Source organism: Micropterus salmoides, unplaced genomic scaffold (genome assembly GCF_014851395.1).
Source record: "Micropterus salmoides isolate LMB-PRFRI ecotype aquatic unplaced genomic scaffold, ASM1485139v1 Ms_hic_scaffold_14, whole genome shotgun sequence".
NCBI lineage: Eukaryota > Metazoa > Chordata > Actinopteri > Centrarchiformes > Centrarchidae > Micropterus > Micropterus salmoides.
In genome coordinates, this window is record NW_024040485.1 from 13,763,999 (window position 1) to 13,791,779 (window position 27,781).

Below are 27,781 nucleotides of genomic sequence, written 5' to 3' on the forward strand. Positions count from 1 at the left end.
AAAAAGGAAAAGCAATTGGAAGAAGTCATTTGGGACAGTTTTCGCAATTCTGACATTTTATTGACAGATTGACAGATTCTTTGATAAAACATTACATAAAAATACTAAAATTTAACAACAAACCCCCAAACTGGTGTCATAGCAACCTGTTGCAGCGGTCACCCTTTGACCTATGGAGAAATGTGATGCCCCAAGGTGGTGTAAACCACCCAATGTTTGGGTTAAAGTAGTAATGTGGAGATCACACCCTGTTTCACATAGTGGAGGGGTGGCAATCCAGGACAGCATTCTTGCAGGTTGATTAGGCTGCTATGGTTAACGCAGCCAAGCCTATAAAACATGGCAGGAGAGTATGGTGGTGGTGGAAGGGGAGGGAGTTCGAGTCTCGGGGTCTCTCATAGGGCTGCTTTGTGTGGCCTCCTCTCCTGCTGCTCCATCAGCTTGGTTTGTGTGTGGCAGTCTAACGGTACTCTGTCATATAAAAAGGGCCAGCCTGGTTTTTTGCACTCTTCTTTATGAATGCCTTGCTCTTTTTTAGTGCACCCCCCAAGTCCCATCCAGCAGAATACCCTCTTTCAGACCAATTCAAGGCAAATGCAAACACTACACTCTATTACGACCAGTGGAGAGCATTCCAATGGTATCGCGCCAGTCAGGGAGCCAAACCTAGAACGGTGAGGGATTAAGGAGCGCTGGCGTCATTAAGAAAAGAAGGATGGAAGCTGCCGAGTAGTGCAAGAGGCACAGTGGGATGGAGATGTGCAATGACGAAAAAGGTGTCAAGGAGCACCTTGGAACAAATGTATGCTTAATTTCTGCACGTTATGGCTTCAATTTTCTATATTTAAATAAAGACATTTTCTCTAATGCTGATGTTTAATTTACTGTTCTGATGACACATCTTGCCACAACCTTCAAAAGTTTCAACTTTGCTGAAAAACTGCAAGACGTAAGATACCTTAAAATAGAAATGTTTAGATAAAGAATGATCATTTTTTAAACCTTTAACTTAAGCTAATGTACTCAAGAGTATCAGGTAAGTAGTTCCAGGAAAAATCTTACAGCACACAAGAAATAATGCATATATGTTTTCTCTGCTAACAGCAACCATGTTCCGGGTTCATTTTCTAATGCTTTTTCCTGAAGCGTAACAGCCACCAGGGCTAGACATAGGAATAAAATATTGTGTTTGCTTTTTTGGTTTAATCACGCAAAATGTGTTACTAACTTGTTCCAAAACAGAAAAGACACCAGTGCCCTATGACCAACTGGAAGTTAAAATGCAAGGCCAAAGCCTGTTAGTCACACACATTGACCAGTCTCCTTCCACAGTCCGTTTGGCTGTTCAGGGTAAATGAGGTCTTCAGGTCCAGTCAAGCTGCTGTAGAGCGCTCTGTCTACGTTAGGCTTCTTTGAAGGGGGGGGGCGGGGCATCAGTCGTCCGAGTCTGTGTCGTGGCGCCGCCTGTGACTTTGTGTGGCACCAGCAGGGGCTGTCTTGTGGCTGACAGGGTTACGGGGGACAGGGGACCCCCCATCAGAGGAGTCTGTGTCATGCCACTGCTGTCGCTGATGGGGGAAGGAGGGCTGTCGCTCGGCCTTTGCTCCCCCCCTTGAATGGCTGTCATGGGGTCTGGCTCCGCTCTGACTATGGTATGATGGATTATGATGATGGTGGTCCTTTCTCTGCCTGAAGAGTAAAAGGAAACAAACAATACATGATTAGTTTGTGGTGGATCAAGTAAGATGTTGTGAGGCTGGGGAAAAAAAGAAGCTTCCAGATGAGCTTTATAGTGACATTCACAGAAAACACCCCATGACTTTGTGTAAGTCAATGCAACTGGCCATTGTGTGGATAAATCTCTATAATTATTGTATGATTAACAACATGATCATGAATTCTGTACCATAATATTTATATATATATATATATATATATATATATATATATATATATATTACATTATTCAATCTGGTATGTGCCACCATCATCCCCCCTCCTCGTCTTAGACACCTGATTTACAGGATATATCTGAGTATGTTACATGCACCCCAAATTAAGCAGGTTATGCTTCAAGATGCTGTGTGTAGGACAGTGACTTGGTGCCCTCTAGTGCTGACATAGCAAATCTGTAAGTTTGCAATTTTGGCCAGAATACAGGAGGTGGACACAGTAAAATGAACAAATGTGCAATATACTTTAATAAAAGACAAGACAACTACAATTATTAATGCAACCTTTATGAAGCCTGCAATCATTTTATTTGGTTGGGAGATAGAGGTGTTCTTCTAAATACATGGTAACATGGGGTTTTAAGCCATGCTTTGTAGGGTTCCTGTTATTCTGGCCACCCTCGGGCAACACAGCTAATGACCATACGATCTATATGGAGAAATGAACCAACCTCTTTCTGTTGTCATCTGAACCTGAGGAGGATGAGTCTCTTCTATGCCTTTTCTTCTTTTTTTCCTTCTTCTTTTTCTCCTTTTTGCTCTTCTTTTCTTTCTTTTTCTTTTTGCTCTCATGCCTATGGAGTTAAAAAAAAAAAGAAAAGCAGCAGAGATAATTATTACTGAAGTAAACACACGAAACTGGAGACGAGGTTTTATGTTTTTGTGTGTGAAATATCATGGGTGTTCAAAAAGTTATCAAAGTTGGTAACAGATAATGCAACACACCGTTGTTCCACATCCCCTTTTTCCACACTTTGAGTGTCCTTTGTTGTTGAGGTATCTGGACCAACCGCTGTTTTGTGGTGCTGCAAAGAAAGCATTTCTTTAATAACTACATCGAGTTGTAGACCAAATAAATAAACTCAACTCTTAAAAGTCTCTTCACCATCGCAAAAGATATTCAAAAGGCCCGGTTTTCCATCCATCAAACTGCTTTGCACTCCCATTATAAACACCTGCATCTTCAGTGGAATTTGTCAGCAAGGAGAAGAGAAAACTTACTGTAAAAACTGGCAAGCCTATTTTCGCTGCCTCCTTTTCCTTCTGGGAGAGCACCATTTTTCTTGACCCTGCGCTATAGATGTAAACACTCATTAATAAAACACACTTTACAGTAACCGTGCATTAAGATGAAAGGCTCTTAACACCACCTAAATGTCAAGAGGAACATTTTACTAAAAAGTAGGATCTTAATGAACCAAAACACTCAAAAATGCTGCATTTAAAAGGATATCCAAATATGATATCCAAATGCTCACAAATACTTCTGACATTATTATAGGTGAATACTTTTAAATAATTGTTAATGTAAGCATTTAGCGATTTATGATTGTGATTTTCCATTTTGATTTCCGCATATTCTCATGAATAAATTATATGTTTAATCAGAACATGGTTATTTATTTTTCCATTCCATTGCGCGTTTTCCTTTCCCACACATACCGTCCCTTTTACTGATTCATTTTATATGGTTGCTTTGTGTATTAAGTTGTTTTATCCCAAAGTTGACAGTGTTCTTAAGAAAGAGGAAAAAAAAACAAAAAACACCTGGAGCTTCCCAATCCTGAGACACGGTCTACATTTCTCTCTTCACCATCAACTTCTTCCCTTCTGCAAACATCCGCAAGGTCCTGGTATCAAAATTGGGAAAATTCACATCATTCAACCTTTTTAACAACGGCAGCTTCTTTTTAAAGATGTTCACAAGCTTTTGAGTGAAAGCAAGACCAAACAAAGTGACATACCTCTTTGGTCAGGCCTGTTGGTTGCCTCTTTATATTCTTGTGTCCTCTAGATGGAGAATAGAAAAGAGAAAAATTGATTTGCTGGCCCACACCTGCGTTTGTCAACCATTTCTTTTATAGAAAGTTATACGTACAGGGCAGCCATCAGTGCCTCATGCTCTGCAGCCTTGACGGCCGCAAGTTCTTCCTCTTTGGACAAAGCTGCGCTGCCTTTTTTGTCTCTTGCATACCATGTCAGATCTTTGCCTTTCTGCCATCGTCCTACTGGTGCCATCAAAGAGTTCCCTGGGAACAAGACAGAAGAATTGAGAGCGGATGAGAAAGAGTGTGTTGTACCTGTTATTTCAACTGTATTGTACAGCTAGTTTTACTTTTAATGTAGAGACGGACACTGGAGTGAGTATAAAGGTGCAAATTGTAAAATGCTATGTTGCATCCATGGGGATTATAATAGGCCTTAAGGTGTGTAGATTTTAACAGCACATATCGATGGACATTTTCTGATTCAGATTATAAGCCCTACATTCAATTAAAACTCATGGATGTAGTACTCCAAACAAAAACACAATGAGCATACAATCTGTCATGGGTCAATGGAGCAACTTCAAAGGAGGTCACCTGATGGAGTCAGTCATTTTGAATCTTGAAGCTTATGATGATGTAGGAGGGCTGCAGCAAACAATCATATTCATTATCAATTACTCTGCCAGTTATTTTCTGGATTCTGTGGTTTATCCTTTTGTGCGCATCACCAAAGATTCAACAAAGTCTCACAACAAATATGTGGCATTTTTGCTTGACTAATCTATAATGATATTGGCATTTGTAGATACTGACTTGACCATCTAAACTCATAGACATTTGGCAGTGATATTTCACTTTCGGGAATGCAACTTTTGGGTCACATCCTCTTCCCCAGTCACCATACTTTAAAACAAAATAAAAACTCTGCTGCTGCTGACAAGACAGTATATGTGGTGACAATAAGCTTTATGATATATAAATATAATGGGTTTTTTACGCGAGTTCATGTCCCCAAAGCAGTTGTTGGGTAATTGTATTTATCCTTTAATGCCACAGCTGTGGTGGGTGCTACGTAGTTCTTGTTTGGCATGCTGACCTGTGTACAGCGGAGTGGCTAACGTTACGTGTGTCTGCTCAGCAACAGCAAAGAAAGCCAGGACCTGCAGTTTGTGGACTACAAACAAGACTAAAATCGAGACAGTACCCCAGCCCGGACACTGTGTAATGAAGGACTCTACAACAAAAGGTATGAAAAAGCAGCAGGTAGCGTACTGAAGCCATGGCGTCTGGCTGTGATTTTAAAAGTCCTGCTCTGTTGGTTTCGAGTTAGCAGACAGCTATTAGCAATGTGTCTGCTTAGCGCTGATAGCGGACTTGACTGACAGGGTTTTTCAAACTTACCGAGATAATTTTCTCTGTGTTTATCGCCTTTTACGTCATCCCAGTTGAACTGGTCCTGGCCCCCTCGGACCCCTCCAGATCTCGAGGAACCAAACATTTTAGTCCGATCCTTTGAGGACTTGGAGAAAAGCGTGTGTGCTGTTAGCTTAACCCACTGACTTTAGCCGCATTAGCACACGAGCAGCGCGGCCTTCCGCATCCAATCATCCGGGGAGTTCTGCGGTAAGTTTAACCGGTTAACCTCGCTGTGTTGACTGGAAAAAAATGTTTCCTGGTGGTAGTATTTTGGACACTGAAAGGTATCCGGTAACTAATTCTGTCTCTGTTGGGTAAAGCAGTTTCCAGCTCTTAACATTAAGTTACTCTGCGGCCTACAAACCAAAGCTATGAGTGTCGTGTCCGTGCGCATATGTGTCCCCCCTTTAAAGGAGAAACTACAGCTACCAGTCAGTTACATACATATATTTAAAATAGGTGCTTTTCTTCTTGGGCTAATGTTAATAAAAACTTCTGTGCTTTTGTCGCGCGCATTCTCGACGCTCGCGAACGTAACGTGGTGATGTTTTGGCCCGCAGTGATGACGTAGGCTGCAAATTTTTTTCCCAATGGCTGTGACAGCAAAGACACAGAGCAGAGGAGGGAGGAAATTCTCCTGAGACGGGCCCAAAGTCTTGGACTAACGTAACCTCCCGATGTACATGAGATATTTTTCCAGGCTATTTTCAGGTAGGAAGGAAGTCATTTGTCTCTCTCCTGTTATATTTGAATGATCTGCCATTTAACTCTAGCTAATAGTGCCATTCATAGTAGTGCCATTGTCTTTCAGTGTGATAGAAGTCAGGTTGTTTCTACTACGTTGTTGCAGGGGAGTGTGATTGTTGTGTGTTCACTGAGCAGGATTAAGTTAAGATGATGCAACGTTACCTTAAATTTAATCGTTGGTGTGCTTGCTGCTGCACAGCAATGCTGTCTTGCATACTTGCCTGGTTGTTAGTGTGATTTCTGTGCAACAAATGTAATGTCATCAAGAATGGTGCATTATTACCTGTAGATAGGAGCAATCGGTGATAAGTGTTTTGTAACAGTCCCGTAGACATCTGTTGTATGTGTTTATCAGCCATTGCATATAAAGGTCATACTCTCTGTTATACATGCCCATGTGTATATGCGCTCATGTATATGTGCACATGTAAATATCTGCAACGTTGTTCTTCTATTCCATATTTATATATTTCTATATTTATTTATGTTGACTGTATCTTTGTCTACGTGTAGCACCTTATCACCACAGCAAATTCCTCGTATGTGTAAAACACTACTTGGCAATAAAGCTCCTTCTAATTCTGATGCCATACTGTATTAAGGCCTAATCCTGAGGCCTTTTAAATCCCCCATTCTCTCCTGTGTCTTTAAGTCAGCCAGTACTTCAATTCGTTTATGTATGACTGTAAAGTTATCCAAAAATCCTACTTGTCAGTATCAATGCAGAAAGCAATCTCACACATTTTCTTTAGGAAATGCTTCCCTAGTTTGTGTTGATCATCCTTAAAACATTAATTCAGCCTATCCAAGCAAGTCACATTTTTTGGCACCTAACAGTGAGTCATAGTTTACTTTTTTTTATCTGTTAGATAATTCTGGCATAGGATTATAAACACTCACTATAATATTGAAACATGGAAAGTGCTGTATTGCAGTTTCTGTGTGCTATGTTTGGATTCACAGAAAACATGCTGGAATTAAGATCAACAACCAACAACACTGCTCTCTGGACAAATACTGCATGTTGCTCTTTCTAGGGCGGCAACAAACAATTATTTTCATTAGTGATTAGTCAGTAAACTGCTTTTTTGATTCAAAAAGTGCGTATTTTGTCCAGACAACAGTTCAAAACCCAAAGATATTCAGTATGCTCATATAAGACAAAGACAGGCATTTAATGATCACATTTGAGAAGCACTAATTGGTTAATCAACTTACTGTTTCAGCTATCAGACTGAACACATGAGCAGAGACCTGATAGATTTCACATGATTTAAATTTTGTTCCAAGCAAATGTCAATCACATGAGGTTTACTGCACATGGGTCGGCCCATGCTGACTGAAAACTCTCGTGTCTTTCATTTCCTGTCTCGCAGTTCAGTGCCAGTTTCACACTGGGGCTGTAACGAACAGCTGTTCTGCGTATAAGGTTATCTGTTTATTTGTAATCATTTGTTGTCTCTAAAATGTCTGAACTTGTGATAAATGACCCTCTGTTGGTTAAAGTTATAAATTAAAATAGCATATTTGGTCTGACTGGCAGCAGCAGAGCAAAAATATTGATACAAATATAGGAAACATTAGGAAATTAGATTTTTCACTCAAAAGCTTGTGTTTACGTATGGTAACGGAGCCGATCCACATTGCCCAAATAGAATCATTGATTACTTTTGAAAATCCTGTGATGGATGGTTTTTAGGAGTTAAAACCGAATGAATACCGAAAAAATGCTGAGGCATCTTCACTTGCTTATGAAAAAGGGACTCGTGCACCTTTTAATGAACCATGTGGCTGTTTACTGGAAACATTCAAGAGGCAATGGAGAATGCCTCTTGTCATTTGCACCTGCAAAGACAAGCTTGCTGCATCTAGTTTGCCTGGAGAACAAGCAGGCTCATAATGCTGTGAATAGATCTTAGAGGCTTGCCAAAGTCCAGCAAAATTAACTTTTGTTTTTAAAGATGGATTAGGATAAGATGCATGTGTACATAAATTTTAATTTGGTAGATACCCTTATTGTCATATGGAATATCTCATTTTTGGACTAATTGCAAACCTGTCTTATACCTGACATTGATGTGAGTAATAGGCCTGTAACCAATAATGATTGATTATGATTAGCTTTTGACTTCTTTAAACTCAATTGGACAGCCAAATACTTTTTCTTCACCCATAGAAGAGATCACACTAGTAATTACTTAGGAGAAAGGAGGGTTGTCTTAGCCTTCTATTCAACATTTTAAATTTGTCTTGGACAACAAAATCTACTGGGGTGTAAACCTGGCCATGCCCTGTTTTTTCCTCCCCTCCTCCCATCTGTACTTGTTCACAATCTACCAGCACACAATCACACCCTCCATGTTCACTTGAATTTCCTGTCTGCTCGAGCTCTGTGTGTACAGAGGAAAGGTAAGGAGGAACACTACAGGCATTACATTGTTCTTTACTTGAGTAGCTCACCTAAAAATGTTGGTAATGAATGAAACATTGTGTTGAATATCACCGCACAGGGAATGTAAGATTTTGAAGTCACTAGTCTACAAAGATGTATAATACAAGTACTGTGCTTATAGGTTTGTCAGTGATTGGATGGCTGCATTGACTAGATAAAGAGAGTTTTAAGTTGTCGTTTACTTGAATATGAGCCCTTATCTATATTAAAAGCAATTTTTCTTGTTAGCTGCTCTGTTTTTCTCCCAAGCGGAGTAGGGCTCCCCAATTAGTGAGTAATTGCTCCTCGACAGCACCACAGTAACCTCATGGCTTGGCAACCAGTTGATTGCCTCTGTTGTTGTGGGGGAGGGGGGGGGGGGTTGTTTTTGTTTTTAGTTTCATTTGGTTCGCCTTTGAGGAACCTCCGTCTTATCATTTTTATCATGTTTATCCCACCAGAGTGAAGCTTGCCTAAATATGTTAACCCTCTGTAATGTTGAGAAAGGTCTTTTCTTTTTAAAGCCCTTTGTTTGGGCACAGACAGGTTTGGTTCTATAACAGCTCGTGCCATAAGATTTCAGTGGATTTGTTTCATCCCACTTGTTTCCAGTACTGAACTCTCCTCTCCACCTCTCCTTTAGCTATGGCTGGACCCAGGCCCGTGGTTCTTAGCGGCCCGTCCGGGGCAGGGAAGAGCACTCTGCTGAAGAAGCTCATGAAAGAATATGACAGTGTCTTTGGCTTTAGCGTCTCCCGTAAGCGCGCCACTCTACAACAAAGCATTTTTCATTAATTTTGTTGGATGGAGATGTGGATGTTTTACATGTGTCCTTAATATCACACATACAAGCAAAAGCAGTTTTATATTCAAATAGGGCAGCAACTAAATTTACATTACATTAAACTTATTTGGCAGACGCTTTTATCCAAAGTGACTTACATTTGAGGAACAGCATACAAGCATTAACAGAGCATCAACAACTGACAACACATACTAGTAAGGGCAGCAATAAACACTAGTAATAGCTAATAGCATGTATGGCATCAATGGGGTAAATACCTAGGGAAAGAAGTAAAAGTTAAAAAAGTGCAATCAATGCAAGATAATTGTAAGGGGATAGAAGAAGAAGGGCACAGGAAGTGCATGTTAGGGGTTAGAGGTAAGATTTTCTGTGTTTTGTTTGGAAAAAAAACCCACTGAAGCTGGACCCATATTCTTTTTTTGCTGCGATGATTAGTCAATTGATCGATGAGTCCACTGACAGAAAATTATTCTGCAAATATTTTAATAATTGTTTAAATGTCTTATCAATCTGCAGATACAACAAGAAATCCTCGACCTGGAGAAGAGAATGGCAAAGGTACTGCTTGTTCCTCTTCTTTCACGAGCACTGTTACAGTAAATCACCTTTGTAGCTTTCTTTATCTGTATTCCCTATGTCTCCTTTCAGATTACCATTATGTCACACGTGAGGTGATGCAAATGGGTATTGACAAAGGCGATTTCATTGAGAATGCAGAGTTTTCTGGGAACATGTATGGGACGAGTAAAGCTGCTGTGCAAGACGTCCAGGCAAAGAACCTCATCTGTATACTTGACATTGACATGCAGGGTGTGAGGAACATCAAAACGACGGACCTCAATCCAATCTACATCTCTATCCAGCCACCCTCCATGGCTGTCCTGGTAAGCAAAGAAGGAAATGCACTTCATTTAATTGATGCCATGCACACACGTCTGGAGGTTCCTATTTTCCCGTGAGAGAGAAGATCCTGGGTGTCGTACAGGCTTTGGACGCTCAGAATATTTCTGAAAACTTTCTTTACATCAAAGCATTTTGTGGATTTGTATTCTTTTAGGAAAAACGTTTAAGAGACAGAAAAACCGAGTCAGAGGAGAACCTCCAGAAGCGTTTACGTGCAGCCATGGTGGACATGCAGTTTAGTGAGTATTTATTATTTGTTTGAAAAAATTTAACCACATAAACACAACTTTGAACATAAGTATATCTCCTTCTAGGTAAAGAACCTGGTGTATTTGATGCCGTAATCGTCAATGATAATTTGGAAGATGCTTATGGGCAGTTAAAAAATGCCCTTCTGGAGGTGAGTTAACTCATGTAGAACACAGTCCTTGACTTTAGATAATCAACACACATTAAAACACTGTTTTGTGTCCATGGGTGATTTAAAGAGTTTGGAGAGTTGTGTCTTTTTTAATTTTATTTAGCCTTACCAAAGCCACCAAACAAAAGAGCAAAAGTGTAAGGCATTGAATAAACATAATGTTTATCTGCTCTAATGTAAGCTTGACATGTTAGCCTGTCTGGCTAATTTGCTTACTACCTACAGGAGTAACGCAGTGTTACTTCCAAGCGGTCAAGAGTTACCATATTATTAGCTAACTACATTATTTTGTGGGGTTATAGGTTATATTAGAAAGTGCCCCACTCACAACAAGCACGTGCATGATAATGTACCAGAGTTTACCACAGTCTATATATAAGTTTACATTGTCCTCTTCTTTCTTGGATTCGGTGGACTTTATACTAGCCAAACATTAACGCTACGTTTGCCTTACACACTGGTGAGGCCTCATCCTAAAATCCTTTTCTCATGGAACGTTAAAACTGTAAATACTAACAATAAAGATTATATCTAATTTCTGTCTTGACTGTCCAAGAATGTAAGAATCCAAACAGGATTATGTTAGCTAATAGTATGATCTTATATTTTGGCTAACTAGCTCTACATGGCAATACAAGAACATTGCTGTTTCTTTATTTCCATGTCCCCTTCATGAATTGTCAATGAGGATGAGGATAATTCTTTGCCCGAGGCATGTAACTTTAGCACAACTAGTACATTAAGGATTTTCAAACAACTCATGTAGCTAACTTTTGCTTAATTTACTAGCTTAGTTAGCTACAGCTGATAAAATTGACAGTCCCCCACTAAAAGTGAGAGGACTGCTTTTGTCCACTTCTGTCTGAAATCAAGTACCAACTGGCTCAAAATTTCATGTACATTTAGGGGTTGATCTGCCCCCCTTATTATAAATTGCATATGTGGTATGCAAGGGAAAAGCATGACAGGCATAGCAACAGTATTTAGGAGTGGCGGGGCTTAGCTTCACTTCATTTTAGCATGTCACAGATATACACGAAGTTGTCTTCAAAGCAACTGACACGAGAATCTTGCAAAAGGCAAATTCAACTGTGCCATCTGGCTTTGAATTTCTTAGTCCATTGTTGTAGATTTGTTTGTATTTCCTGCCCAACATGACCTACTCGTATTGGGAGCATAAAAAAATATTTCTTTTCCTTCTCTAGGAAATTACTAAGGTCAAGAAAGTCAACATGTCTTCGTAAGACACAGCAGCAGTCTGCCTCGTTTGTTTGGTCCCATCCAGCCACTCCTCACAAAACCACAGACCTCCATTCCAGTCGTGAACATTCCCTCAGATGGTGGTCTATGAATACGTACAGTAGGGTTTACCGAATTATATATTACATAATGTAAAGTGGAACATTTTTTTAACTATCGGGAAGTGCTTTCCATGTTTTTATTTTGATTTGTATGAAGAAAAAATACTCCAATAATGCTTACTTGATGTTCTGTTGGGTTTACTAAACACAGATACCACTTCCAGCAATGTTATATCCTCCCCACCAACCTGGACTAAACAGAGAGTATTTTAAGGGTTTGAAAGAGTTTCTGGGTATCGTGTTGTGAGTTATGCTACTCTTATAACTTGAGAGTTTTTTGTGCTGCCAGTCGCACTGTGTTGATGGGGAAACAGACCCATTGAAATGTACTGGAGACACAGACAGTGAGAGTTTGATGTCAGGACCCTGTGCTAACTCCATTAAAGTGTGGTCTGCTGGTTAACCATATGTGCTCTAGTTGGTAGAGGTAGAAAATTATAATATAGCTTTTTTATTTTTTTTTATAACAGAACAATTTTACTTTTAGTTTTAAATTTGTAATACTTTTATATTGTGTAACTATCATTTTTTAGCTTAACTTGTCCAGTAAAATGACATTCAGTGGACTGTTTTGATTCCTAGCTAAAGGAGGGGGTTTTAACATTACAGGACAATTAAAGTTTTGGCATGTTTTTATATTACATTGCTTAGAATCAAGCATACAAATCTCCTTTTACTTGAAAACCGAGAATATTTATGACTCATCTGTAATTTGTTTATTTTTTTCTCCATAACAGTCAAGTTTTTTTTAATTTTAAAGTGTCCACTTATACAGTAATTAAATGTTACATCATACTCTCTGAGATGCATGCAGTTCTCTGGCTTTCCATTAACACTTAACCAGCTCTGTTAATAATGTGCATGTTGTGAAAAAAATGAAGTCCATTAAACGTCCAGCAGGAACACTGTCTGTTAAAACTTAATAAGTTACACTAAAATACTGAAAGAATTATTTGTATGTGTGCTATAAATAACAACTGTGAAAGAAACTGGCCATAGTTATTATTTGCAGTACATTTATTTAATTCAGATTAAACACAGAGTACTCAAACATCTTTCCCCTAACTACACATGTACAGTACAAGCAATTACAATCTGTTAATGCCTAAATGTTAATAAATAACATGATCCTTGTAACTAACTAAAATACCTTTTAAAAACAACACAACCACAAATCTTTAAGAGGCCAGTTACTGTATTCTAGTCACTTTTTAAATTGGATTGAGAAGGTAGTAAATTCTGTGAGCTCAAGTACTTTGCACAAACATCAAATATGAAATTACAGATCTGGTTGCTCCAGATGAACACCTATGCTTTGGAAAAGCAAATACATGCAGTCACTCCTCTAAATATCTATTACTTGCATATCAATGTCTCTGTGATATCCTGTGTATTCACAGGAAATTGCACTGCATTAACATACACAAAATGTCTAAAAAGCAGAGTATATCATTCAGTTCACAATGGCAGAAACATGTTTTGCAATAATAAATTACGTAAATGCAGTCAAACACAGATCAGATGTGAAACAGGTTGTCAGTTCACCGACCAAATGATTTGCTCGGAGAAGTGTCATAAGCTGCAAACCAATAAATCGTTCACAAACAACCAAAGTAGTAGAGAACTTCTGTTTGATTTTGCCAAACTGACTATAATTTGACCACACAGCTTTGATTAAACTCGACAACAGCCCATGTACCACAACGGTCACCAAAGTTCTGTTATGTAAAATGAATTTACATAATCAGTGTTGCATATTTAAATAAATGTATAGCAATACTGAAGTAGAAACATGTAGACATGACCTCATGACTAGTCATTAGCTCCAACATTTGCTGCTCCAGAAATCCAAGGCACTGCAAAAGGCATAATTTCTTAAAAGGTACAAAAGTAAAACCGAAAAAATATATATCTAAATATACTATATACCTATTTGTTTATGTATATAGCAAGAGTCTGCCTGGATGAGTTAATATTGATGGGTCAAGGTTCCTGATTGTGTGAAGGAAACATGATTTTTTTTTTTTTTTTTTTTTAAATGTGTTCCTTTTTTTTCCCAACTCAATAACAGTCGTTGAAATTGTTCATCAGTAAAATGTCAAACCTTAATTTCTTGGTTTCTGTCCACTGTTTGGGACTGACTTACAGTGACATAGTTATAACTACATTTTCCAACTCGCCTCGTCTAAAGAGACCATCTGACTCTAACCACTTGGCAAGAAAAAGACTCAGAGCCTGTTTTCTGATGGGCAGCTTCAAAATGGAATGGTTTGTCAAATGCAGCAAATATACTTCAGGTTAGGATATGTCTTATGCATCATGTAAGTAGAAATGTCCCCATTTAAGACTAAGATGGTTTATGGTACCAAATTGCTACTACTGGTTCTGATAAAGGTTATCACTGATTTGAAGAGTGACTGGGTTGCCCACTGATGTGTAGCCGTAGGTCTGCGTTGACACTTTGGTTTTAAAGCTCTGTTGCCCACCCTCAACTCTCTGCACCTCTGAGCAGTATGAAGGCTTCACTTCCAGCTTTGCGTGGCTCACTTGGATGGGCACGTGCCTCTCCGTCCTGGACCGGGCTCCGCTGGCTTGGGGGACAGCAGATGAGAAAAGGCTGCTGGAGAGATGATCCCTGAAGCGACCGAAGAAGCCACTCCTCTGCCTTGGGACCACTACGGGCCGTCCCACGTTGAGGAGCACCGGCTGTCCCACTGTGGATCCGCCGATCTCCCTCTGGAGCACTGAGATCTCACAGGGCTTTTCTGCAGCAAGGTTGTGCATGCTGGAGGAGCCATAGGTCTCTCCTTCTTCTGGGACGTAGTCCTCCAAGTCTTCGAGGTTCAGGACTCGGGCTCCTTGGGTCAGAATCTGAGGCTCTGGCAGTCCGAATGAGTTACGATCATCATCTTCATCATCAGGTTCAAAGATGACAGTTTGTTGATCATCCAGGTCATCGCTGTCCTCTCCAGCTCCCGTAAGGACAGATGAGAGCTCATGTGGCTCTCCGGTGATTCCAGAGACAGAGTCAGAAGTAACATTACTCTCCTCTTCATCCCAGGACGGCGGCTGGCTGCTGACCTCTCCCTGCAAGGCCTGCTCCACCAGCTTGTTGTTGGAATTGTTAGCGTTTGGGTTTTCTGGTGGAGACCTTTTGGGTCTGGAGGGAGTGGCTGCACGATCAGACCCTGCAGGTGAGATGCCTCTCCTCCTGGGCAGCCTGGGGGATTTATTGACCTTATACTCGATGACCTCCTCTACCTCAACCCAACTGGGTTTGCTCTCCATTGCTCTGGCTTCAGCACGGTCGGGTTCAGTGACGTAGAGGGTTGGGATGGTGGTCTTTCTTGAAGTGGGCATCCTCCTCGGCCTGGCTGCAGGGGGCTCTGGGGTGGAGGTCTCCGAGCGGTGGGCTCCAACAACAGTCAGGCCAGGGGACCTGTGCCTCCTCATACGTGGGTTCTTCACCACAGTGGTTATAGTCTCCTCACTGGCATGAAGAGAAAAATACAACAGACATTATTAGAGACTTTCTGTACAAAATGCCAGGCTGCATGCAGTTTTCACTCTGTTGATTAAAGCTGGTGGGCGTACACCGCCGCTTATGAGCCAGTACAAATGACACAGGGCTATGTAACTAAATAGGAAAAGCTGACTCCTCAAAAACTAGACAGGAAAGTTTGACATCAAGTCAGCGCTTCCCACCATAAGCTTGCTGCACTGCATGCTGTGTGTCGGTACAGGAAGAAGTGTTGGACTCAAATATAAATGCTGAGTGAGCAGCTGAAGTAATAAAGTTGGCGGTTAAAGATGACAGCACCCTGGTGAGGACAGCCCATCCTTTCATCATCCTTGTGATAGAATCCTTTGCACTCGGGCTTTAAGTAGTTCCCAACAATTCATACATGGGCAACAGAGAGAAGCACACACATACAAAAAATTGCCATTTTAGCAATGCAATATCTACACAGCAAGGCCAAAAATACAACATTCAGTGCATATGTCTGACAAAGCCAGCAACTGCAGAGGGTCCTGAAACAAATACCCTTGAAGATTCTTGATGTTGACAAAGGATCAGTTAGATATGAAGCATTTTTTTAATAGTCTAGGTAACATTTCTTGCTGAAGTTATGAAGACATGAAATGCACAGAGGAATTGTCTACAAAATGATCTGATGTCCAACCAGGAAACACAAGGATAATTTTAGCCAGTTCACACTTACATGATGATGGTTTTCTTTGGTATTCTAGTCTCCTGCTCAGTAACTACAGGGGGAAGCAGAATGAAGGAGATTTAATAAACCAAATAAGACTCTTACATCTAGAGTATGAGATGCATCTTTAAATGTATATTTAAATCTGCATGAATAACATTATTATTATGGAAAAAAGTGCACATTATTATTATAGAGTCTCCTTTTGTAAGGACAAAGTCAGTGTTCCTACCTTCAATAGTGATGGCCTGCTCACCAGTGCGAGCCAAAGCAGAGGGTGGAACTAAATCCGCAGCACACTTGGCACTGCCCAGACGGTTGGACAACTGGCAAAAGCAGGGAATATATTTTTAGAGTCCTAAAGATGACTTGTTGTTAACTGATTGACTTAGAGTCAGCTCTTGGATGCAAACACAATCATAAAGCTGAATTAAAGTGATTGATTGGTTATTCTGCACAGAATTTATACACACAAGCAGTGTTTATGTTTTCCCTCCTCGACATATTAGTTTAAATAACACTATGATAAAGTTGTGATTAAAGTATGATCTTTTATTGTTGACCAACCTCACACTCATAGTGTCCCAGGTCTCTCTCTGTCAGGTTCTTTATTACTAAGACCAGAACACCACTACGGAGCTCGCTGTAGGTCTGATACTTTTCCTGGTCAGTCAGCAGCCTGCTATCTTTGAACCACCTTCACCAAAAACAGGGAAACAGCCCGAGTTAATGCACAGCACAGGGCAAAAGAAGTTTCAAAGGAACTCTTGAATTTAATCACAGTGTTCTACAAATTTCATTAACGTATGCATACCTGATCTTGGGGCTTGGGGCACTCTGCATGACACAGGTGAACTGAGCGTCCTCACCGGCGACAAACGTAGCATTCCTCATTTTATTCACAAAACGAGGAGGCACTTCAAGAAATATGTCAAAATATTATACATGTTTAAACCATACACTGATATATATAAAGATGGATGGCATGACAGCTCCCCAAAAGTTAAAGCAAAACATCCTGGTCGCCCCCTGGTGGCTGGCTGCAATATTGTTCCCTGATGTAAGTGAATAGGACATGGGCAAAACTGACACATCAAATCCAAGTACATTAAATGTGTTCTAAAGATGGTTTCTGTCATTTTAGAAAGTTTTTATCATGCTTCAATTACATTTTAGAGCCAATTCATAACTTTACTTTTAACCATACTGTTTGTAGTATTATTTACAGAGACGCAACAGTTCCAACCATGAGCAAGCACTAGACAACAGTGGCAAGGAAAAACTCCCTTTTAACGGGTAGAAACCTTAAGCAGAACCTAGACTCAGAAAGTGATGTATGATCAATATATAAAAAAGGGGATTTCACATCATGATTGACAGCTGAGCCCTGCTCGCAATTGAGTGGGCAGGGTGTATGGGCGGGACCTTGATATGGCAGCTCCAACCCCTATCACGCAAGCGCAAGAAAGGGTGTCCTGGATATTTTGGCCTCATTTTGTATAGTTGGAGGTAGGGGAGATGTGTTGTCCACCTTTGTATACAGTCTGGTTTAAATACTATAGAGGTTTATGAGCATAGTAAAAATACTAAATACTGTGCTGTAGCGATCTCTGAAAAAGCTAAATTGTTAACATAATAAATGCTTCACAAAAATCTATTACTGAATTCCAAAAACTTTTTAAATATAAATTAAATATTCAGGTATTTTAGGACTCTATATGCCACTTACCCTGAACAGTGATCTTGCCGAGTGTGCTGGCACTGCCAGCTGGGCTTGTGGCAAAGCACATGTACTGGCCAGAATCATCCGCTGTCATGTTATCCAAGATCAGTGTGCAGGAACCATCAGGGTCCTCAATGATGATGTGATGAGGATCTGCCTCCACAGTACGTCCATCTACATTCAGCAAATAAACCAATGTACTGATCAAACACATGTGACCTCAGTTACTGTTTGTATACAGAAGTTAGTCTGTCACTCAGCAGTTACTGGCACACATCATAACTCACCATTAGTCTATATACTGTCTGCCTTTAAAATGTGGTGCAAATGACGTACCCTTGTACCAAGTAATTGCAGGTTTGGGTACTCCAGTGGCTTTGCAGGCCAGCTTAACAGTCTGTCCCAGCTCTGCTGTGCAGTTTGCCAGGATTTCATCAAAGTCAGGAGGGCCTGTAAAAGGAGATTAATCATGGAAGGTTATGTTTGAAAGTGGTGATGAACAAGAGTACAATACAGAAAAAAAGTTAGACTGTGTGTGTTCTGCTTACTCCAGGCAGGCATGCTGTATCGCTGCTGCAGTTCCCTGAGGTCTCTCAGCCACGAGTTCTTGATGGTAACAGTTCGGGCCTGCAAGGTGTATTTCCTCACAGAGTCCTCACGTTCATGCCAGATCTCAAAGGCACGCTCATCACCCTCAACTGTCTCATTTACATCAATGTTATTCAGCTGCAACAGGATGAAGAATACAGAAAACACAGTTCAGGGTGCTGGTCAGGAAAGATTAGACAGTAAGTAAGTCTTAAAAGTCTTACCTTCATCATGTTCTTAAAGACATATGCTTGTGTATCAGTGTTGCTGTCTCTCTTGGGTTTGCAGATTATACAGTAGTTCTTAAACAGGAAGACATGGCGATGGTGACCTCTAGAGGATGTCCTAATTCCTGGAGCCCCTTCCCACACTTGGAAAGGTCCCTGGTTTCAAAAGAAAAGAAAAATCATACAATACATAAACATCAAACAAACTCATTCATGCCTCGGATCGCTGTACTAGTCTGGAATGCAACAGTAACTCTATCTACCTGTCTTATTGGCTCTCCTAATACTTCCAGTGTGGCTGGATAGTTCTCGATCATGGAGACGTGGTGGGTATTCTCAGAGCGCTGAGGGAGTGCAGATACCATGGCATACGCTTCTTCCAGTAGGCAGCAGTTCTGACCATTTCTTGCCTTGTTTCGAATGAGCTCCTGAAGATGTTGGGGATGAGATTTCAATAAAACTGCCTTAAACATGAAAGTGAAGTATTCCTATGTATAATGCAGAGAACTGAACTGCACAAGAGTTCTTTCATATTGTGCGTCAACGATTTCACCTTGAGGACGGCCTTGTACTTCTGAATCCTCTCCAGTGGTTGCTGGAGGCAGGCATTGATGCTGCGTACAGGGGGGTCTGCAGGGTCTGCACTGGCTTGCTCTTTCTCAATGTACTCCTACAATGTAATGAAAGGGAGATTTTTAAAATTCAAATGATTATACTGATGCAGAGTCCCTTGGCAGTTGCACTAATGAATACAAAAGTAAGTTACCAATGAAATTACAGCTTTAACTAGGCTGGCAAAACAAATTACTTGCACACGGCATAATCCACAGTTCAGAAATAACAGCTCTGGTGTTACCTTGAAGAAGTGGTGGACGGCCTTGTCACTGACAACAGATTCAGCCTGACCTTGACCAACAAGATACTGGAGGTACTTCTCAAAGCCCTCCTTGTTCTTCAGGAAGCACATGGCTACATCATCGTCTGTCTCACAGTCGTTCAATTTTGGGAGGAATGCCCTAAAAACAATGATTGTGGGGAAATGAATGAATCGAAAATCTTACTGTAAATCTTACTCTCTTTTATTATATTTTTCTGAAAGAAGAATATTCTCTGGGTATGGAATACATGTTCTTTACTTTCTTTTTTCAAAAATCTAACTAAAATGACAAGTTGTCAAAGAGGTTAGCTCACTTGTGGTGGAAGGACTTGATATCATCAATGTTCCTGAATATGGCATCCTTCTGGCTGCTGACATCAGGCGGTGCATCAGGGCTATCTGCATGCTTCAGGTGATGGGAGGTAAAGAAGTCTACCTCTTTTACAAACTCTGATTCACTACTTATCAGGTCTTGGATCAGTTGGCTAGGGACATGAAATAACAGTTGGTTATGATTGTCCTTTAGTTCCATTATTTGCTAAGTGGGTGCAGATATGCTTTACTTACAATAATTTCCTCTTGTATTCACCCTCAGACACCTCCTCTACACTGGTCTCTGGAAGGTCACCTGTATCAGCAGAGAGCTGAAAGAATACACATTTTTAATTACTTAATGTTTAAAGGCCTCAAGAATTTAAAGTTTAGATGTTATGTTGGAGGATCATTAGCTGTAATTTTAAGACATACTTTGAGTTTCTTGTCAAGGTAGGCCGGTGAGACCCAGCCTTGGCGGGATGGTGTTGTTTTGGTGGGTTTAGTCCGGACTAACCATTTAAGTGGATGAGCCGAGTCCAAAACCTCAACATACTGTCCCACCTTTAGAGAGATGGATTCTTTGCATGCCATGGTGGGGTTGTAGTCGGCCGTTGCCACATAGATGTCAAACATCTGTTAAAAATATGAATACTAATGACATCACATGTGGTTTCACAAAATGTCATAACATTTTAATGCAGGAAGCTGTGTATTCTTGTACAATCTTGGGTCTATGGACATTCCTACTTCTACTTTTAAAGGCTTACACTTTTCTCCTTATTTCTCAAATTAAATTTTGTTATTGCTTACAAATACTAGCATTAGATCTCCTGCCTCTATTATCCAAGTTATAACAAGATCAAAGACCAGATAGGATAGGTATGAGCTTGTTGTGTGTAGTTAACTAATGTCAGGTTATTGCAAGTGAAATGTTTAAACTGTTGTGCACTGCTTTCATTTGGAGTCCTAGTTTTATTTTTAACTAAAGTAAAGAACAAATGTTTTATTTCAGGAATTGTTCTGTTATAGTTTAATGTTATGTTACTCTTTGAGGCAGTGTGAATTTGTTTTAATATTTTTCTGCCTCCACTTATGTTAATTAAATATAGTCTTAAAGGATAGATTCACATTTTTCATTCCCATATGAAACAAGTTTAGCTTGGTGTAATCACTGACCCTTTTGATATTGGCCATTAATGCACCCTTCCTAATACATTTCCAACGTAAGATATGGGGGACAACATCTACAATCCTCATTCTGTGCAAAAATGTATTTCAAAGTTTATCTGACGTTAATACAGGACTTCAGTGGTCTGAGTTCGACAGATTATTTTAATTATGTTCCAAATTCTCACCATTTTTTGTTACAAAATTCCCTCTTTGCGTTACTCTGCCTCCACCAGTTCAGCACAGAAAAGTTGTCTAAGAAAACACACAGACTGAATCTCATACTAAAAGTACTGAAATTTTGCCCATTTACAAACTTAGACTGCTTAAGCCTCATTTTAGCTACATTTTTACTGAGGACTGTGGATTTTGTCCCCTATCATGCCCATTAGGGAGGGAGCTCTGAATGACCAGTAAGAACAGGTTAAATTAATTTCAATTCAATTCAATATTATTTATATAGTGCAAAATCACAACAATAGTTATCTCATAGTGCTTTTCATAAAAGAGCAGGTCTAGACCGTACTCTGTGATAATATTTACAGAAACCCAACAATTCCCACCAAGAACAAGCACTAGGCTTGCTAAATGATTCCACCATGGAAAAACTATTTCAATGAACATATATGGGAATGTAAATATGTTTTTAAGACAGACTAAAATGTGAAACCTTTATTGTATGTAAAGGCAATGTACCATAATACTGAGTCAACATACAAATAACTTAAATTGGAACACTGCAGGGATATTGTGCCATTCTATGCATTGTACCGGATTTTTCTGGTCAGTCTGTGTAACATTCAGGTCTTCACCAGATTATATAGTGTTACCTGATGTAGGGTGATTTCATCATATCTATGACCAATACAAACATTGAGGTTTATAGTAAATCAAACAATTCTGGACAACAACATATCACACTGCAAACACTCACCTCTCCCCTAGCATCCCCCTCATCAGACTCAGAGGAGGAGTCAGCAATGAGGGAGGGAGGACGCGAGCGACCGTGATGAGGTGATGGAGAAGGGGTCTTGGTCTCGTCATCACTGTCAACACCTGGTACGCGTAATGAAGCTGGGGCATCAAGGGCGGAGGGAGGCAATCAGAGGAAGACAGGTCAGTTGTGCAAATAATATTGGAGCGGATCTTTTAAACTGTTATTGTTATACACCACAAAAACAGGATGTTACAGCAAAGTAAGGAATTATCATACTGTACTTTGCTTGAGATGAAAAGAAATCGGCTTTTTTGGCTTGTATTTGGTGGCAGTTATTAGTACACACTCCACTCATTTTCATCAGAGCTTGTTTCAAGCCATAACTGACTCTCTGCTGGCATCTACTGGTGCTTTATTTACTTGGTAATGTTCCTCAAAACATTTAAATCATTACCCTCTTATATCATTTTATATTTGACTTCTAAATAATTACATATTTATTTTAGATAAAAAAAGAAAACCCACAACAATCACTTCATTCTAAATGCTTTGCTATGACTGTGTTAGTATTGTGACAACATGCAAAAAAGCTACAGTACTTTTTATTTGAGCTCTCCTTATACATGTCAGTCTGTGAGCATGTATTTTTGGCTATACGTTGGTGAGACGTCAGAGTCATTTCAAAATCATTTTGAAATACATTTTCAAAACACAGGAGTGGTGATGCATAAGGAGGTATAAAGGGGCCACAGACAGCATGAAAAGGGAAAAGATGTTTTAACAATAATAATTCTGACAGAAATTAGTAGACTGATGTGACTGCACCTTATTATATAAAACATGTTTTGTATATTTATGTAAAAGGAAATGTAAATCAAAATTGTTTCCACATGTCATGTACCGAGCCATCTAATGCTATAAAAATACCTCAATGGGAAAATGTATATAGTGAAACTGATGTACTTGGGATACATACTGGTAGTTTTGGGCCAAGATTTCATCCACTGGAGCACTTCATGATTCTGTAAGCTGTCTGAATAACAAATTCATGATTGGATGAGCATGTAATTGGTTGGGTGGCTAAACTGATGGATGTAAAAGTGGTAAAGAAATTATTTATGTATGGATCAATGAGAGGTTTTAAGTTATATACTCATGGATAAAGCAAAACATGCTGAAAAACAAGCACCAGAAGAGCAGAAAAGGACTTTGTCAAATTTGGTTTCAACCTCAAATCTATTGTAAAGTGTATTTTAATTTAAGAATTGAAGTGCTAAAGGATTCAGATTAAACAACATGTTTCAACTGAATTCAACAAAACCTGACAAGGATTTATCAAAACACTTAAGAGAAGCACTTTATCCAGCATAACATGTGGATTATTGGTATGCATTCTGCCTCTTTAGCATGAGCAACTAGCAAAACCGTTAATGGCAAAATGCAGTAAAGGGACAGGCAAACTTCAGATTTTTATTTCAACCACAGATAACACCGGGTGATTTAAAAGATAGGGTCTCCCTCTGGATAGTGTCCACAACATTTAAATCCCCAGTATGTTATCTGGTCACAGTTAGCTTGCTGCATGTGTGATGGCGACGTAATTAATCATTTCACACTCAATAAAACAATTTGTGATTCTGTTTCATCCCATGTTAACACCAGGGTTAACCAGTGTTAGATATTAGTTGTACATGCAGGTTGAGTGTTTACTGTTTACAGATCGCCGATGTCCCACAGCTACCTAGCTTCCTAGCTAGCCTCTGTTTCTTCCTGTGTTGTTGTTTTTTTGTCCATATTCTAAGCTAAAGGGGCTATCTACTACTTTACTGGACATTAAATCTGAACACCTAATTCAAGTTACCAAGCTAAAATAATTTATTCAACAACATATTCCATTACTTTAAGCCATTGCCTCACTGTCAAAGCTTCATGGGGGCTGCAGTCACATGCTAACAAATTGATTGCTTTATCTTGTTTAAACTAGACTTCAATAAGCCTGATTATGTTACTCTAAGCTTAGTTTTCGGTAAACACTTAAAATTTAATCAACTGTTTAGGTTAACTCAAGTGAGGCCTTTTTTTGCTTCCTTTCGGGAAGTCCCCCAGCACATATTCTAACATTGTTCAATATGTCTGATAGAAAGTACTGTGCCGTAACTAGAATTTCTTTGTAAATGAATGCATAGACAAAACAGTCAATAATATATACTTACCTTGGGTAATTTTTGCTGATACCATTTCAGTGATCTGGGAGGTGAGTTTCATGAGGAATTCCTCTGTACCTACTTCACCAAGGTAGGGTATTTTAGCCTCTTTAGACAAACAACGAGGAAATAACATCATAAATAGCATAGTATTTATGACTACAAAGAAGTTATGTTGCTATATAAATATCAAAGATTATTAGGGTATAAAATGATGTCTCACCTCTGCTGGCCTCACCTTCTGGAGAACTAACTGTAATTCCAAGAACCCTGAGGAGAAATAAATGTTCAATTTTGTTTTCACATATTTGCATTTATTTACTGTGCAGTATATGTGTGTCTTATTTATGTGCAATGTCATTATGAATCTCAAACCTTAAAGAAAGACTTACTCTGAAGCTTTGGTCTCTTTCTTTTGTTGTGGTGCTGGGGGAGGAGGGGCACATTTATACAGTTACAATCAAACCTGACACAAAGCATCAATAACATCAACAACTTCTATATAAAATTCCTGGATGACTTTGCTTTCCTTACTGTCATCGACCTCGAGGTGAGCAGTGCAGATGGACTGTCCTGCCCTATTTGTAGCAATACAGGTGTAGGCCCCAGTGTATTCTGTGCCCACGTCCATCAAGATGAGGCTGTGTTGGCACCCTGAGCTTGCTATTTTGTATCCCTTGGTATCTGGCTTGATCCACAGGACATCTTCCATTGATTCCTCCTTTAGCCAGGAGACCATAGGAGTGGGAGACCCTGAAAAAGTAATAAGTAATAATAATATATATATATATTATATATATATATATATATATATATATATATATACATACATACAGGAAAAATCCCATTGAGACACAGTCTCTTTTACAAAGGAGTCCTATATAGCACAAGTAAAACACAATTTTTCAACCATGAGTTGAAAAACAATACATTATGTAAATTTAAATACAATACAAATTTACACAAAGTTTACAAGATATTTACATAGACAAAAATTCAATGAATTTAAATATGTTTTTTGTAGAGCACATTGAGCTGCACCTGTGTGAGAAATTTTAAGTTAATCAGACCGCTACGCGGTATGAACCCTAATAAATAAGTAATTTTTAACAGAAGATGAAAGGGACTTTCTCCAATCACACTGTAAAGTAAACAAACCTTCTACTCTGTAAAGTAAACAAACCTTCTACTCTGTAAAGTAAACAAACCTTCTACTCTGTAAAGTAAACAAACCTTCTACTCTGACAGACAGAGTGATGCTGGCTCCTTGTTTCACCTTCCTGTTGCTGAACCTTTCAAGGAAGCGGGGTGGTACCAGGGGCTCTTTGGGGTCTGTAAAAATATAGTGTAAAACAGAAGCACAGTCACTTATAACATACTATTCTATCTACTAAAGTCATTTTTGTAGGTTATCTGTCAAATTACCTCTTTTATCTTGTGGCATAATCTCCCCTGGATCTGTTGCAAAATAAAGTTGTATAAAATAAAAATGTATCTGTAAACATCTTAACTGCAATTTTAAAGCTCAAAGTAATGTAAAATACAACAATTCATGCCTTTTTTGCATAGGCAACTATTAAGGCATTTGCACACATACTCAGAACTATCAGTCGGGCGGACGAGTAAGCAGAACCAGCTACATTGCTGATGTAAGCAGAGTACTCCCCCATATCCTCTCTCTTCACCCGCAGGATGTCCAAGCCATGAAAGTCTCTCTCTGAGTGCAACAGAATCCTTTCTGAAGGTCGCAGAGGGTGGCCATCTTTGAACCAGTATACTCTGGGTTTGGGGAAACCTGGAATTTTAACTTAACTTTAGTCATAGGAACTTGTCTATGAGTTGACTTCATTTATAAGACAGTTACAATCAGCTGTTATGTGGTTAATAAACTTACCCTTTACTTTGAGCTTCATCTTAGCAATAGGTGAACCTGGACTGACATGAACATCACGAAGCTCCTCCACAACTTGTGGTAGCTGATCATCTTCGGCTACAGACTCAAATGTCTCAGTTTCCCTGCACGGGGAAAGCAGAGCAGTCCACCTCAACAATGCAGTTTTTAAAAACAATCTTATAAAATATATGCAATATATTTTAAAACACCCAAAAACAATATTCATAGTAAGTTCACCTGGACACGTAGCCCTTGGCACTGACATAGGAAGATGTCTCAGTGGCATCAGCGGCAGTGTCATAATCAGAGCTGCAAGACACTGATGGAAAATATGATGTACAGCATTATACAGTCATCAGTGAAATCAGGATGATTGTGTCATTTTGTTAGCCTTGTGAGAACCAGTTTTAGACTATGTCTACACTAAGCCCCATATATAGCAAAAATTCGATCTATGTTAACTTTTAAGGACACCGAGACCATTTTACACGCCTTCATCTCATCACACCTGGATTATTGCAACAGCCTTTTCACTTGTTTAACCCAAAAATCTACTGATCGACTCCAGACTGTCCAGAACTCGGCTGCCAGGCTTTTAACCAGAACAAAGAAATATGACCACATTACTCCTATTTTAGCTTCATTACACTGGCTGCCAGTATGTTTTAGAATTGATTTGAATTAAAAATTTTATTGATCACTTTTAAAGCTCTTCATGGCCTCGTGCCTTGTTGTATTTCTGACCTTTTAGTCCCATACCCACCAGCACGTACCTTGAGATCCTCGGGCAGAGGTCTGTTGTCTGTTCCAGAGTCTCGACTGAAAACTAAAGGGGACAGAGCGTTTGCTGTCAGGGCCCCGAGGCTCTGGAACAGCCTGCCCGAGGAAATCAGGTCAGCTGAGTCAGTGAACTATTTTAAGTCCCTTCTTAAAACATACTTTTATAGGAGAGCCTTTCCCGATCTTATTTGACTTTATTTTATCCCTTTTATTTTATTCTACTTTACTTATTTTATATTTATCTTAAACATGTCTTTTCAATGTTTTCCTGCTTTTATCTTGTATTGTTTTTGTATTATTGTCTTTTGGGTATTATTGTCTTTACTCTTGTTAAAGCACTTTGTAACTTGTTTTTGAAAAGTGCTCTACAAATAAAGATTATTATTATTATTATTAAGCCATCTAATTTTAGCTAGCATTTCCAGGATACTCTTACTTGATCAATCAGGTGTGTTCAATCCAATCAATTGCTTTTTTGTTGGAAATGTATTATTTTTGTAGATCTACTTTTCATACAATCATTACTTCAGTTTCAGTTATTCATTTCCTACATTTCCATGTGTTTCTGATCAACTCAAAAAGAATTCAATTTCAATAATTCATGTGTAGTGGGAGAGAGTGAAAGATGTGGATGTGGACAACGGTAAAAAGAAATTGAGATTTGTGAGTTGAGATGCGTATTGCCTATTGAGACTATTGCAGCAGTTTATGGAAAAATGGTGATATTTTGTATGGATTTTCCTTGTATTACTGCTAAATATAGATAAAAATGGTAAATTTAAAGGACTGACAACACAGTCCTGATATTTCTACTGTACAAGCTATAGCTGTGCTCAACATGTCAAACTCAAGATGTCAGATCGTGTACATTTTGGCCAATTTTCTACAAAAGAAAACTGTGCCACTGAACCAAAAAAATACATATAAAGACATCACCAACAGCTGTTTTTAACAATGCTACCAGCTTTCAGGGCTGGTCTTCACTCAGAAGAAATGTAGTCAAGCCAAGGTACTCACAAGTAGTTGTAAAACAAACACGTGTGTGTGCAT

The 27,781-nt window shown here is 39.3% G+C and overlaps 3 protein-coding genes across 9 annotated transcripts in view; 1 reads left to right on the plus strand and 2 right to left on the minus strand.

The window, feature by feature from the left end:
- Positions 1 to 391: 391 nt before the first annotated feature.
- On the minus strand, positions 392 to 5,250 carry cunh1orf35 (chromosome unknown C1orf35 homolog). The gene is made up of 8 exons (XM_038717810.1): positions 5,123 to 5,250; positions 3,832 to 3,982; positions 3,698 to 3,743; positions 3,501 to 3,583; positions 2,955 to 3,027; positions 2,679 to 2,758; positions 2,405 to 2,527; positions 392 to 1,689 (listed from the first exon to the last, which is right to left on the minus strand). Exons 1-8 carry the CDS (start codon positions 5,217 to 5,219, stop codon positions 1,434 to 1,436), a joined length of 909 nt encoding a protein of 302 aa, XP_038573738.1. The 5' UTR covers positions 5,220 to 5,250; the 3' UTR covers positions 392 to 1,433.
- On the plus strand, positions 4,796 to 12,942 carry guk1a (guanylate kinase 1a). Of its 7 annotated transcripts, XM_038717817.1 has the most exons (9): positions 5,743 to 5,848; positions 8,225 to 8,293; positions 8,959 to 9,072; positions 9,637 to 9,678; positions 9,769 to 9,791; positions 9,930 to 10,004; positions 10,178 to 10,262; positions 10,338 to 10,423; positions 11,650 to 12,942. In XM_038717817.1, the coding sequence occupies exons 1-9, from the start codon at positions 5,815 to 5,817 to the stop codon at positions 11,686 to 11,688; spliced, it is 567 nt and encodes a 188-aa protein (XP_038573745.1). In that variant the 5' UTR covers positions 5,743 to 5,814; the 3' UTR covers positions 11,689 to 12,942. The 7 variants fall into 7 exon arrangements, with proteins under 7 accessions (XP_038573741.1, XP_038573743.1, XP_038573740.1 ...); XM_038717814.1 differs by having other exon boundaries at positions 5,759 to 5,848; positions 9,769 to 10,004; XM_038717816.1 differs by lacking the exon at positions 8,225 to 8,293 and having other exon boundaries at positions 5,705 to 5,848; positions 9,769 to 10,004.
- An 865-nt stretch (positions 12,943 to 13,807) lies between these two features.
- LOC119901990 (obscurin-like) overlaps positions 13,808 to 27,781 on the minus strand; it is a 65,780-nt gene continuing 51,806 nt past the window's right edge. The window contains 25 exon segments of the mRNA XM_038717809.1: positions 13,808 to 15,295; positions 16,029 to 16,071; positions 16,252 to 16,345; positions 16,587 to 16,716; positions 16,834 to 16,936; positions 17,749 to 17,916; positions 18,079 to 18,192; positions 18,291 to 18,468; positions 18,555 to 18,713; positions 18,821 to 18,985; positions 19,111 to 19,227; positions 19,414 to 19,573; positions 19,749 to 19,919; positions 20,002 to 20,078; positions 20,182 to 20,382; positions 21,851 to 21,990; positions 24,067 to 24,165; positions 24,281 to 24,327; positions 24,450 to 24,483; positions 24,592 to 24,810; positions 25,291 to 25,389; positions 25,483 to 25,515; positions 25,655 to 25,852; positions 25,952 to 26,073; positions 26,189 to 26,270. Coding sequence (XP_038573737.1) covers positions 14,182 to 15,295; positions 16,029 to 16,071; positions 16,252 to 16,345; positions 16,587 to 16,716; positions 16,834 to 16,936; positions 17,749 to 17,916; positions 18,079 to 18,192; positions 18,291 to 18,468; positions 18,555 to 18,713; positions 18,821 to 18,985; positions 19,111 to 19,227; positions 19,414 to 19,573; positions 19,749 to 19,919; positions 20,002 to 20,078; positions 20,182 to 20,382; positions 21,851 to 21,990; positions 24,067 to 24,165; positions 24,281 to 24,327; positions 24,450 to 24,483; positions 24,592 to 24,810; positions 25,291 to 25,389; positions 25,483 to 25,515; positions 25,655 to 25,852; positions 25,952 to 26,073; positions 26,189 to 26,270 — 4,067 coding nt within the window. The 3' untranslated portion in view covers positions 13,808 to 14,181.